Source organism: Arachis ipaensis, chromosome B03, assembly GCF_000816755.2.
Source record: "Arachis ipaensis cultivar K30076 chromosome B03, Araip1.1, whole genome shotgun sequence".
NCBI lineage: Eukaryota > Viridiplantae > Streptophyta > Magnoliopsida > Fabales > Fabaceae > Arachis > Arachis ipaensis.
Window position 1 is genome coordinate 98,909,636 of NC_029787.2, and position 14,569 is coordinate 98,924,204.

Genomic DNA, 14,569 nt, shown 5'->3' on the forward strand with positions numbered 1-14,569 from the left:
TAAGTAGCATTTTTTTAACTATGAGTTGATCGAGTAAAATTCTGATTAGTCGTGTAGTTGTGTGTTTCTGATTCAATATTCAATGCAACCTTCAGTCAATTACATTCATGTTTTGTCAGATAGAACCTAAAAATGATTTTGTAATTGAACTTTTGTGCTGGGGATGTGGGATGTTTTAGTAATATAACTTGCTAAGAGATTTTATATGTTTAGTTTTGTAAAACATTCTTTTATAATATTAATTGCAAAAGTCCAATATATTTCGTTATCTACATTTTAATTGAAATCCTTAATAAATTGGAGTTAAGGAAAAAAATTAAAATAAACTTAGTTTACACTTTCTATTCCCCCCTCTAATGTAAAACACAACACACACAAAAGTCGAATAAAACTATTGGAGAAAAAAAAAAGAATTTGAATGCAATATCATTAAGGTTAATAGTAAAAGTATCCATGGAAAATTATACTTGTATCAATTTGGTTTTTAAAAGATCACAATTTGTCCCTGAAAAAATACTATGATGAGTCAAATTGTATTTTTTTTTTTTTTCATCTTGTAACTAATTTTTTTTTTGGTGAACAACCAAGAGAAAAAACAAAAGAGTAGAAAAGAAAAAGAAAAGAAATCAGGTTCTTAACAGTAAGAGAGGACAAACCACCTCTGGTGGCTGGTGCCAAAGGTGAACCTCATCAGTTCCGCTACCTCCAGATCCCATCTTTGCCAACCGATCTGCCACGACATTAGCTTCTCTCGGGATAAGCTCAAAACGAATATCCCAATCCCTTCTTAACTTCAAGTCAAAGATCAGTTGTATTACTTCTTTTTCAAGGTGCCAGAGTGGAACTTGCCAACCAGTCACTAGCTCAAAAGCTGCTGCGCAATCTGTCTCACAGACAACAAGCTTAAGACCCGCCTCCCAAGCCCAAGCCAAACCTTTCCATATACTCCACAACTCCATCTTGATGACACTAGATCCAAAGGAATTTCCTGAGCATCCCATTACGGCATTACCCATTGGCTGGAGCTATCGCGAATTACCCACCCAAAACCAGCACAATCATCCCCCAAGTTCACACTCTCATCACAATTTAACTTCCAAGCACCAGGTTCTGGCGGAGACCAAGATAGAGGTTTTAATCCCTGGATGCAACACACTCGATTCTGAGTTGTATATTCAAAATCCACCATGCACCCGCGAGCCTTGTATGCAATTGACCCAGCAGATCCGAAAACTCCCTGAAAATTACCCATATTTCTGTCTTGCCAAATTGACCATATTATAGCTGCAAATTTGGAACAACCTTCATTGAGGAGGCCATGCTTGAACCAATCATGCACCTCGTGAGAGTCAAAGAAACACACATCAGAAAAACCTAGAGAAACCCAAACTGATCGCACCACTTCACAATCCCGAAAACAATGAAGAATTGTCTCCGGAAGTTGATTGCAACGTGTACATAAGGATGAGGAGGAGAGATGTCGCCGAAAATGCAGATATTGAGTTGGTACAGCATCATGAAGGCAAAGCCACACTAGGAGCCTCAACTTTTCAGGGACCTGCGCCTTCCAAAGCCAAAGCCAATTAATATTCCTATCCCAATTCAACTTATTCTGAATTAACCATAAATATCCTTGTTTAGCAGAGTAAAGAGTGTGCTCCCAACTCCAACCCAAATCACGACCAGAAGCCGAAATATGTACTAAATTAAGAATGTCTTCCCTTAAGTCCCTAGGAATAAAAGAGTAAATCCTCTCCAAATGCCAAACTCCATCATGGTAAACATCTTCAATGGTCAAAGCAGCCTCACAGATATCAAGAAATTCAACCCTCGCTCCTACTGGCCCAGAGTACAACCAAGAGTCAAACCAAAAATTCTTAGAAAGAGCTCCCACTTCCCAAACAAACCCTTCCTTTAATACGGAAGCTGAGTGCACAATAGACTTCCATATATACGATGAAGAACCCATTGCTTTAACTGCAAATAGGTTTCTATTCTGGAGGTATTTCTGAAGCATAATCTTGACCCACAGTTTCTCTTGATTCATCAAAATTTGTCAAACTAGCTTTCCTAATAAAGAAAAATTGACCAACCGCGACTCCCGCAAAGCAAGACCTCCAAACTTTTTTCGGAGTCGTCAAAACTCTCCAAGATGCTAAATGAAGACCACGGTGATTATGACTACCACACCAAATGAAACTTCTAGTAAACTTATCAATGTTAGAGCACACACCTGATGGAAAAAGGCTTACTTGCATCCTATAAATAGGTATAGAAGATAAAACTGATTTAGCAAGGCAAATCCGACCAGCTTTATTAAGGAAGCGACCTTTCCAAGATGCTAGCCTATTAGTAAGCTTATCAACCACATCATTAAAATCAGCTTTAGTAACTCTGCCATGCTTGAGGGGGACACCAAGGTATTTTCCCAGAGAATTAGCAAATCGGATAGAAGAAATACCAGTGAAGAGATCCTTGCGTTGTCTAGAAACATTCATAGAACAGATAGCACGAGATTTGTCAAAATTCACCTTCATACCAGATGCTCTGCAAAAGGTGGCCATAGTGTCCAAAACATGAAGCACTTGAGATTTCTTCGCTTTGCAAAAAAGGATAAGGTCGTCTGCAAAAAGGAGATGGGAGATTACAGGACCTCCCCTAGACACAGTCACTGGTTTCCATCTACCAACCTCCACTTGCCTAGCAATGAGGCAACTCAACCTCTCCATACAAATAACAAATAAATAAGGAGACATCGGGTCTCCTTGCCTCAAACCCCTCTTTGGCTGAAAACCATCCAACCGGTTACCATTCCACATTAGAGAAAGGGAGGAAGACTTTACACATTTCATAATAAGAGAAACAATAGTACCTGGAAAGCCAAACATTAGGAGAGATTGCTCCAAAAACTCCCAGCTCACCCTGTCATAAGCCTTTTCTAGGTCAATTTTAAAAGCAAGAACACCTTTCTTTGATTTGGTTTTCTTCATAAAATGGAGAACTTCCTGGGCTACAATGATATTGTCTGGGGCACCCCTTCCAGGAATAAACCCTCCCTGTAGAGGGCCAATGATATCTTGTAGAAAAGGTCGTAACCTCTCCACAACCACCTTAGTTATAATCTTGTATATGACATTACAGAGGCTGATAGGACGAAACTCTTTCATGCGAGACGGGTTATCAACTTTAGGAATCAACACCACCAAAGTGTCAAATAGAGCACTATCCAGATCAAACCCAGCGAAAGCCTTCTTAACAAGTTCCCATACCTCTGTACCAACCACTTCCCAATATTCCTTGAAGAAAAAAGCCTGAAAACCATCGGCATCTGGGGCCTTAAAAGAGTTCATGCCCATAACCACCTTCCTAACCTCTTCTTTAGAAACATTTCTTGTGAGACTTTCAATAGCTTCACGAGATAAAGAAGGTAATTCCTGATCCCCCATCACATCAAGATCTACCTGTTCCACATTACAAAAAAGATCTCTATAAAATCCAATTGCACATTCTTCGAGTTCTTGCGGATCAGTACTCCATCTTCCATCCTTCAAAAACAACCCCTGAACTTTGTTACGCTTCCTCCGCATAATGGTTTGCATATGAAAGAACTTAGTATTCCTATCTCCAAATCTGACCCAGTGCTCTCGGGATTTTTGATACCAAAACAACTCCTCTTGCATAAGCAGATTACTATATTCAGCCTGTAACTCCCTTTCTTACTGTATAAGGGATAAAGCATCAACTCTCTCCATTCTCTGTTGGATACTGGTCACACGCCTCTCCAATTCCCTCTTTCTTTTAAAAATATTCTCAAAGACATCTCGGTTAAAGGCCAAAGCATCATCTCTGACCTGAGAAAGGCAATGAATAGGATTGGGTCTACCCTTGTCCCAAGCACCCCTGACCACCGACGAAAAACTTGGGTGATAAGACCAAGCTACTTGAAAACGAAAAGGTTTTACCCCGACTCTTCTATCATTACCTTGACATCGCACCATAATGGGACAGTGGTCAGAATACATCCTCGCCAAATTCTCCACATAGCTTTCCGGAAAACGAAAACACCAAGCATTAGTAGCCACAGCCCTATCCAGCCTCTTTGAGATGAACCGATTACCCTGCATATGTCTGAACCAAGTGTACAAGGATCCATGAGCTCCCAAATCAATCAAACCACACTCATCTAGGAGAGCTCCAAACCGCACTGCCCTTCGAGAGACAAAGTTCCCACCTTTAACCTCAGATGAAAGAAGGATCTCATTAAAATCTCCAATAGCTAATAAAGGACCTGAATAATTTCTGGAAAAATCTGTCAAAACCCTCCAAGCTTCTTCCCTTATGCTAGGAACGGGACTTGCATAAATTGCTGCACAGACCCATGAGAAACCGCCATTCGAAAACTCAACACACACCACTTGCGAACTCGCTGCCACGACATTACAAGATACTCCAGGCCATGCAGAGAGCACCCAAATACCACCACTGTGCCCCTGAGCTTCTTCAATATGAATAGGAGTATAACCTAATCTGTTCCAAAAGACAGCCACCTTTTGGAAAGCACAATGAGTCTCTAAAATGATAAAAACGTACGGATGAAAATTCTTTACCAATTGTTTCAGATGCACCCAATATTATTTATTAATGGATATAAAAATGCGGTGCTGGCAGTGCAGCTTCTGCTTGGGAGGATTGAGTGAGTCGGAATCCAGTATCGAGAACCTCCGAATTCCATTAATCGCATTTCTCAGTGACAGTATGTATTTCTGAAATGGCACTGAGCTGAAAGGAAATACCAAGTCACGATTTGTTCGATTTATCAATGAAGTGCCGATCGGTGGCTTGCATTTGGTCTGGCACCCCCTTCCCCCACCGTGTCACCGCCGTCGCCGCCTTCTCCTCCCCGCCCTCCCTCTTCACCTCCGGATCCGATGGCTCCATCATCTGGTGGTCCATTTCCCCCGTAATTCTCCCCCCTTTTGTATTATTGTACTCATTCATCAGTTTTATTGTTGTTTCATTCGTTCAATTTTGATTTATTTAGACATCTTAATTTCCATTTACATTTTTCTGATTTTCACAGCAAGTTAAAGCAGTGGCCCTCTTGTGCGGTCACGCAGCTTCCATCACTGATCTTAGCACTTGCAGCCCTCTTCCCGTCGAAGAAGAAGCTGCTGCCGCCGATCATGGTGATGCTGGTGGTGGTGGTGGTGGTGAACGTGGTTCGAGTGATTTAGCGGTGAATTGTAGTTCAAGTAGTAATTTTAGTAGCGCCTTGGTAAGCGCTTGTTCTGATGGGTTCTTGTGTGTTTGGAGTAAAAGCAGTGGACATTGCCGTTGCCGGAGGAAACTGCCACCTTGGGTCGGAACACCGCGCATCATTCGGCCGTTGCCCTCGAGGCCGAGATATGTGTGCATTGCTTGTTCCTACATGGAACAATCTGTGGAGGGAAATGAAGAGACTCACCCCAGGAAGCCTTCTAAATGTACCATTGTTGTTGTAGACACGTACTCGCTTTCCATTACTCAGACTTTGTTTCATGGGAATTTATCTATCGGTCCAGTTAGGTTTATGGCTTTAGTGTTAGGTGATAGTGATGAAAAGGGGTATTCTGTACTTGTGGCTGATTCTGCTGGCAAAAGGCAAATGGTTTCGATATCAGATGACCCCCTTGATCGTGGGGAACCACACAAGGAAACATCTCAGTTGGAGAGTTCTTTTTACTCTGACGGATTGAGTGGTGTGGATCGTGTTGTTTCAGTTTTAACTTACAGGGGTATTGTTGCTTATGTGCTGGAAAATCGCTGTGAATTCAAGTTATTGTCAAGTGATACTACCATTGGAGAGGTTTCCTTTGACAGCAATCTGATCTGTTTAGATGGGCATTTGAATCAAACACATATTGTGGGTGGCCTTTTTCTTGAAAGTGATGATGCAGGGAATTCAGTCAATTTTGTTGAAAGCAGCAACTTGATATCAGTAACTTTTGTTGTTTGGAATAATATAGGGTCTGCAGTTATCTATAAGATAATGAATCAGAATGATGTTTTTCAATGTGAACCTCATTCTGAGATTCCTGCTACTCCTTGTCAATCTGATATGAGATTATCTGTTATTTTCCTACAAATAAATCATTATCTTGTCTGCATCAAGTCAATTTGCTTTCATTTTGAGGAACCTTTGCTATGGAGACCACATGTCACAATCTGGTCACTGCATAGTTTTGATGATAAGCCTGGTAAATTATACCGTCAATACAGGATGATCAGTGATGGTGAATCTTTCGTGCACTGTTTTGGGAAGTCTACTCAGCTTGAAGGACTGGATAGTCTAGAGGCTAAATCTTTTGATCAAAATCAAAGTTCAGAAGATATAAACACCATTCATGTTGATAACATTAGTGATTATTGTGCTAACAAGGGAAAGATGGTCTCTTCTTCCATGATTATCTCTGAGAACCTCTTCACTCCTTATGCTGTTGTATATGGTTTTGTAAGCGGAGAAATAGAGCTTCTAAGATTTGATCTGTTTCAAGGGATTTGCTTTAATGATGCAAGTTCCAACCCTGATGAAAAGTCTATCACATGCAAGCAGCACTTTTCAGGACATACAGGCGCTGTACTTTGTTTGGCAGCACATCAAATGATGGGTAATGCCAATGGCCAAAATCTAAAACGGGTTTTGGTGTCTGGAAGTGCGGATTGTACAATTCGTATATGGGATCTTGACACTAGCCGTCTTATTATGGTAATGCATCATCATGTGGCTCCATTACGTCAAATTATTCTTCCCCCATCTTTGACTGGACATCCTTGGAGTGACTGCTTCCTCTCAGTTGGAGAGGATGCATGTGTAGCTCTTGTTTCTATAGAGACTCTGCGGGTGGAGAGAATGTTCCCTGGACATGTGAACTATCCATCAAAAGTTGTATGGGATGGATCAAGAGGTTATATTGCCTGTCTCTGTCAAACACATTATGGAACTTCTGATGCTACTGATGTGTTGTACATTTGGGATGTAAAGACAGGTTCTCGCGAGCGAGTCCTGCGTGGGACAGCTGCGCATTCAATGTTTAATCACTTTTGTAAAAACATTAGCATGAATTCCATATCTGGCAAATTGCTGAATGGAAATACATCAGTTTCTTCTTTACTTCTTCCGGTAATTGATGATGCAAGGCTCTCTAACTCCCCTGTCAACCTGTCAGAGAACTCACTCACTTCTTCAAAGTCATCACCGAATATTTCAAACATGACTGAGTTGAATTATTCCAGAAGAAATGGAGGCAAAGGAAATTCACCAAAGCCAACTTCATCTTCTCTGTTTAATCTCTGGGGTAACAAGCTTCCTGTCAAATGCGCATGCCCTTTTCCTGGCGTTGTGTCTCTGAGTTTTGATCTTGCCTCGCTGATGCTCTCTTATTGGGGGAATGAATTCATGGAAAATGGTAATTACAATTTGAAGAAGCAAGAAGTTCAGGGTCAAAATTCTGGCGACCAGTATGAAGAATACTTGCTTCGATATAGCCTGTCTATTTTACATTTATGGAATGTAGACAGTGACCTTGATAACTTGCTGATAAGTGACATGAAGCTGAGGAAACCAGAGAATTTTATAGTAGGTTCAGGTCTACAGGGGGATAAAGGATCATTGACATTGACCTTTCCTGGTCTGAGTGCTACTCTAGAGGTAATTTGCTTTGTATATTGGGACCTATTACTGTAAAATATAATGTAATTTTGATCCATTATCCATGTAAAAGGTTTTCTACATAGATATTCAATCATGTTTTTCCTTATTACCACTGTGTTTGACTCTTACTCAAAGGTCACACGTGCATTCTGTGTGATTGTGACAGCATAAAAACACTTTAGACACAGTGCATAAAATTCAACCTCTGTTCTATATGCTTTGTTTCAATAGTCCCTGAGACATGAAAAACACATTTCAGCTCTGGAAATCGTCATCTGAGTTTTGTGCAATGAGATCATTGACAATGGTATCCCTTGCCCAACGTCTGGTTAGCTTATCTCGCTCTGGCTCAGCAGCAAGCAGGTAAGGCGGCAATCACAATGATCGAACTAAGGCATAGAAGCCCTTTCACGTTTTGTTTCCTTTTAAATGAAAATCTTCTAATGACATCGATCTTTGTCTAGGGATGTTTTTTCTTATTTATTTATTTATTTTATGAAGGAAGCCAAAACAATTTCTGTACTGAACTCCTTTGTATGTATATTTAAAATTAAAAATCTTGAAACCGTCCCAAGTCTCAGACCCTATTTAGGTTTTTTTATAAACTGGAATAATCATTCTTGTGTCTTGAACTCCTTTGGATGGATATTTAAAATTAAAAATCTTGAAACCATCCCAAGTCTCAGATCCTATTTGAGGTTTTTTTTCGCAAACTGGAATAATCATTTGTGTCTTGAATCGTTCTTGATGTCATGAGTCTAGTGCTATTTCCCCCGCACCCCACTACCACCGCCGCTTTTTCTCTCTTATTTATTCATTTAAAATAAAAAAATACTCACTTTTATTTTGTGAAATTTTCCTCCTAAATAATTTCAATTTGACAATTTCTCTGTTTCATAGTGGTTTCTTAATGTGTATTTCCATTTTCTGCATTATCCTGGATTTAAAATTTTTGCTGATAATTGGTAATCTTATTTGCAGTGCTTTAGCAGCATTCTATACCCGCAATTTCATGGAAAAGTTTTCAGATATGAAGCCACCTTCATTACAGGTCATATTTTTTATCAATTCTTTTTCAATGTATTTTTGATTTAACACGTCCCTATAGTATTTTCTTGATTGACAATGTTCATACTCTTCCAATGCCAGACTCATATTTTGGTATTTCTTTTTTTGGTTGACAACATCCATAAGTTATCAAAACACCAGTCTATTGCTTGATATCAATTACTCAAGGTTATCAACTTTTTGCAGCTTCTGGTGGCCTTTTGGCAAGATGAGAGTGAACATGTGCGCTTAGCAGCACGCTCTATATTTCATTGTGCTGCCTCTCATGCTATTCCACTACCTCTATGCAATACAAAACCACCTGAGTCAACTAAGACAAGCTCCCAATCTGGAAGTAGAGGCAAAAGCATATCTCCTAGGTCAGAAAAACAAGGAATTTCCCATGTTGAAGAATCCAATATAGTTGCTTGGTTGGAATCATTTGAAGTGCAAGATTGGATTTCTTGTGTTGGGGGAACAAGTCAAGATGCTATGACATCTCACATAATTGTTGCTGCTGCATTGGCTATCTGGTATCCTAGTCTTGTAAAGCCAAGTCTTGCCACCTTAGTTGTTCATCCACTGATGAAGTTGGCTATGGCCATGAATGAGAAATATAGCTCCACTGCGGCCGAGCTCCTTGCAGAGGGCATGGAGAGTACATGGAAAGGATGCATGGCCTCTGAGATACCTCATCTGATTGTGGATATTTTTTTCCAAGTAGAGTTGAGTGGTCCAACTGCCAAAGAAATTCCAGCTTCATCATTTGCTATTAAAAAGACTTTGGTTGAAGTTCTTCTTCCAAGTTTAGCTATGGTTGATATACCAGGTTTTTTGTCTGTAATAGAGAGACAGATTTGGTCTACTGCATCTGATTCGTCTGTCCACTTGGTGTCCCTCTTGACTCTTATAAGGATTATGCGTGGTTCTCCAAGAAACTTGGCTCAATTCCTTGACAAGGTTTGCAAAGCAGTTTATTTCTACAACTAACATGATTTTCTTTGATGTTTTGTCTCTAGTTCTAGGCAGAATTCTTTGTCTCTCTTGATGTTTAGTTTCACTTTCTACTTCAAGTGGTTCATTTACTATTTTTCCCCATCCTTGTTTGATTAAATTTCCATGTGTTAGATATGTATGCTTGACATTGAAGATTTTAGCTTTTCTTATTCTTGGAGATTTTGATTCCAAAGAAGTGAAAGAACATATTGGAACAAGAAATAATAATACTTCATCATTTGAAATACATTTTATTTTTAATCTATGAGATATTTTACTTGTTGAACTCGTGTTAAAATAATGCACAAATGTTGACATCAGATACTGTTAAATGTAATGCCTTGAAATCTGTTTAGATCTAAGGGTGTGTTTGTTTGGGTTTGCTTACTTACAAATCCCCATTCTTTGTTCTCTTTTATAGCTTACCATATTTATTTTCTATAACTGGTGGTTGGGAGCATTGTTTCTCTATTATATGAGGGATTGACGTGTTTTTGTCCTGAATATTTCTGAACAAAGGATCTGATAAGTAGTTAACTCTTCAAATATGTTTTACACTGCCTACTTGTGACAACAAAGGCAAGGATTTTTTTTTATTTTATGCAACAATGGGTCAAATCTGCAGGTGGTAAACTTCATTTTACATACTGTAGATCCTAGCAACTCAGTTATGCGGAAAGCATGTTACCAGACTTCAATGACAACTTTAAAGGAGGTTGTACGTGTGTATCCTATGGTTGCTGTCAATGATTCATGGACAAGACTTGCAGTTGGGGATGTGATTGGTGAAATTAGCACCTCAAGCATTAGGGTCTATGATATGCAAAGGTATTAGGAGATAAACTGTAAGTTTTGAATTCATAATGGGTTTAGGCTGATAATGTGTGATTACCCTTCCACTTGGAGTACTGTCTCAGACAAGTAGTTTACAGAATTTCACTCAACTTGTGATTTTGTGTCATTTATGCATCGTCGAAAGGAAAAAGAATAACAATAATGCAAATGCAATGGAGCTGGAATTAACTTTTGGGAGGAATATTTATGAACAAAATATTGAAACTGAGGTTTTGGTGGTCCTATTGTTGCTGCTTATTTCAAATCTTGTGTGACAAAATATTCGTATGTAAGTAAATGGAGTAACGGTTTATTGTGTGAATAACAATGCACATTGAATACCATCAGTTATTGTGGGCCTGGCTTATTTCCTAAATGATCACAGCATTTATTAATCTTGTCTACTTGATCTATCTATCTCTATATCGCCACCTTATATACTTCTCTCTTGAAATTTTTTATTCAAATTGGTCTGTTTATATTTCTTCTGTGGAATAATCATAGACACAGTAATTTCCTAAAAAGGAGAGCCTTCATTTCTGATGCAGTGTGACAATGATAAAGGTTTTGGATGCAAGTGGGCCTCCTGGACTTCCAAGTTTGCTCACACCAGCATCAGGAACAATGTTAACTGCTGCAATTTCAGCTCTTAGCTTTTCTCCTGATGGAGAGGTATTAAGAATTGTGATAATGTAGTGTTTCTTGATATCATCCAATTACCTGATTTTGGACTAGAAAACAAAATAGGGATATGTAAAAGTTCATCCTTAGTTACTTTAGGAAACTATGTCGTGAGATATCCGTGACTCAAATAATAGGTGCTCCTGGCTAGCATATCATATGTTAGTATGTTACTGATCACTGTGTTACTATTAGAGATGAATTTGTCACCGTAGAATCTTGGTGCTTTCTGCAAGAATCTCAAACAGATAAATTTTTCCTTTCAATGACAGGGGCTAGTTGCTTTCTCTGAACATGGGCTAATGATTAGATGGTGGTCACTAGGATCTGTCTGGTGGGAGAAACTGAGCCGGAACTTTATTCCTGTCCAGTGCACCAAACTTATATTTGTCCCGCCATGGGAGGGATTCTCACCTAATTCATCCAGGTCAAGCATAATCGCCAACATTTTGGAAAATGACAGGAAGCTGAGTGTTCTGGTAATTTTTTTTTTTTTTTATCTTTTTTCTTGTCTAGGGTTGTTTGGACCAATTCATCCAATTTTTTTGGATATGCAGAAATCTCTCATAAAGGAGAAAAAATGTTTATATCGGATAAAATATTACTTCAGCTTTCTTGTACTAAAACTTCGGCTCATAAACAACGCAGTTTCCATGATCTTTTGTTACACCCATGTCAATTAATTGATGCTGTATTTGTTTCTGTAGGACAATGCTAGGGATTCAAATCACGGGGACAGTATGAAACAATTGCTTCATAATCTGGACCTTACTTATAGGCTAGAATGGGTAGGTGATAGGAAAATACTCCTTACAAGACATGGCCAGGAATTGGGCACTTTTCAGTTATAAGCAGCAAGTAGCGATGGTTCTCCAAAATTCTTGGTCGAAATTCTCCGTGGCTTCTGTTTTAATAGAGATTCTATTGTGAAATGACCAGCTGATTGCAATAGCGTCGGAAGATATTCTTATTTCCTCGTGTTGAGTAAATTCATTGGAGCGCTTACAACTTGAAACTCGAAAACCGGCACAGCAGATGGATCCAAAGAGCACTACAGTTAGGGACCAAATAATCGCAAGTGTGTGGTTTATGAATTTCAAAATGAATAACCACTATGAGTATTTGGTCGCTAAGCCAAAGTAAATGGTTTCTACGAGCCCCAAAAGATTAGGAAATAGAGAAGGGGTATTGATATTTAGTTACGGAAATTACACTGATGTCTCCACAATTTTGCGGAAGTGTTTTTATTCTTAGAATCTTTGTACAGGACACCGGCTTATACGAAATACAATACCAGTGACATTGAGTCCGCTCCGCTTTCTTTCTACTGTCTTGCTCGGCATAATATTTAATTAACATCCATTCTTGATGACTTGCACTTAAACTTATTCCATATTCATTTACGGGGAGCAGGTTGGTTAACGTACAATGTTAGCTCTGGCATCATTATTAATCAATCAGAACACGGTTTCGTGTCAAATCCAAACTCGCTAGATTAGAAGATTGAAAATCATATATAAGATATATTTGTACACCGCCAGAGACTTGTTCCAATTTTGTAAGTCAAAAATGTCATTTTCCTTACGGTTGAGAAGGGTCGGCAGCTGAGCTGGACAGTCGGTGGATTAACGCCCATCTGTATGTAAAAAGAATAATAAACAAATACTCCACTTGGCTCGCCGTTCACAGACTTGGGTAAATACAATTATGTTCAAATAATAACACTAGTTTTTTTTTCCCTGAAAGAAAACAACAATAGCTTTAATTTTGATACAAACAACTGTTATCATAATAAAATGATGATATTTGAAAAAATAAAAAACAAAAATAAGATTACGTGGCAGACACCATCTTTTTTTGGATGCTGGATCCCAAATTCTTTAAACAAATGAAACGTCTCTCCTTAGGGCTTAGGCATATGGATGAGGAAATGGAGCTTCTCCAGTTTTTTCAATACTTGACAAAATACAGTGTAATCTTTCATCTTTGATTTTAATAGTGGGACCAGAAATAAATAAGAGAGAGAATATGATGAATAGTTAGATTAAACACTGCACACCATCCAGTTTTTTATTCACTGAAAAGGATCCACTCCCGTTAGGTTACTTCATTTCGAAAATGGATTCTCACCATTTTCTTTTCAATTTTCTTGTAAAATGTAATTTTTCATTGTTTAACATTTTTTTCATATTTTTTTTCCCTCGTAGTTCTATTTAAAAAGTGTATAATAAAATATCATACTTTATAAAAAAATTGAAAAAAAATTAAGATTCATTTTCATTTTTTTACTGTAACTTAATTAAAACTCATACGTAAAATAAAATTTGACTTCAATGCATATAAAATAAAATATAATAAGTCTAACCTTTCTCATGTTTTTAATTTCAGATAAAATATATTTTTGTTTTTAAAATCTATGAATTCTTTTTAAAAATATTCCTAATCTTTAGTTGTATTTAGTTTTGTCATTAACGTGTTCTATTTGTGTTAAAATTATCATTGGAAGTTCATTCTATGTAAAATGTTAGGAACAAAATTAAAAATTTTTAAGAATAATTTTGACACAAATAAAAAATATTAAAAAAATTGAATCAATTAAAAATATTAAGAATAAAATTAAATAAAATTAAATATTAAAAATATTTATAAAAAAAATTATAAATATTAAGAACAAAATATACTTTATCCTTTAACTAATATGTCATTCCAGTAGTCGTTATGTATTTACACCAAGCTTTGCCAAAGGGCGGCTCATCTAAATTTGCACCCAATTTTTACGAAAAAGGACTCAAAAACATACCGCGATGTACTTGGGAACCGTAGAATTCTTAAATAAAAGCATTTCTTTAGATGTGTTTTATTATAAGAACGGGATGACTGTAGCCGGAACAACATGAATTATCATATATTTCACTACTGCATAATACAATTTTGGATTTTACTATGGACACTCGTTAAAAATAATTAGTACTAGTGCAAAGTTTAGTGACACTTGTAATATATTTTTTTGCCAAATTCTTTAGTGTCTTTAAATTTAGTGTTGAATTTGTTTAATTTGTCTTTTACAACAAATATTAAAAATTTAAAAATTATTTATTTTTATATTTTAAATTAAATATTAATTTTTAACTCTTTTAGTAGATAATTACATGTAAACATCATAGTAATCACTTTTTTTTACGAAATTCTCTAACTCAAGTAGATTTGTATATAGGAGACAAAATTTGAACATATATATGGGACTTATTTACATAGACAAATAAATTAACTATTCTACTAATTTAAATTAGTTATATTTGTAATATAAAAAATAATATTTAT

The 14,569-nt window shown here is 37.4% G+C and overlaps 2 protein-coding genes across 5 annotated transcripts; one reads left to right on the forward strand and one right to left on the reverse strand.

The window, feature by feature from the left end:
- On the reverse strand, positions 627–1,001 carry LOC107633428. Its single transcript, XM_016337061.1, has one exon. The coding sequence runs from the start codon at positions 999–1,001 to the stop codon at positions 627–629; it is 375 nt and encodes a 124-aa protein (XP_016192547.1).
- Positions 4,515–12,617, forward strand: LOC107630751. 4 transcript variants are annotated; one of them, XM_016333970.2, is made up of 9 exons: positions 4,534–4,960; positions 5,081–7,687; positions 7,950–8,053; positions 8,672–8,741; positions 8,945–9,697; positions 10,359–10,561; positions 11,116–11,239; positions 11,521–11,727; positions 11,956–12,617. In XM_016333970.2, the coding sequence occupies exons 1-9, from the start codon at positions 4,820–4,822 to the stop codon at positions 12,097–12,099; spliced, it is 4,353 nt and encodes a 1,450-aa protein (XP_016189456.1). In that variant the 5' UTR covers positions 4,534–4,819; the 3' UTR covers positions 12,100–12,617. The 4 variants fall into 4 exon arrangements, 3 of the variants coding, with proteins under 3 accessions (XP_020974796.1, XP_020974795.1, XP_016189456.1); XR_002359574.1 differs by lacking the exon at positions 11,956–12,617 and having other exon boundaries at positions 4,515–4,960; positions 10,387–10,561; positions 11,521–11,697; XM_021119137.1 differs by lacking the exons at positions 11,116–11,239; positions 11,956–12,617 and having other exon boundaries at positions 4,520–4,960; positions 11,521–11,663.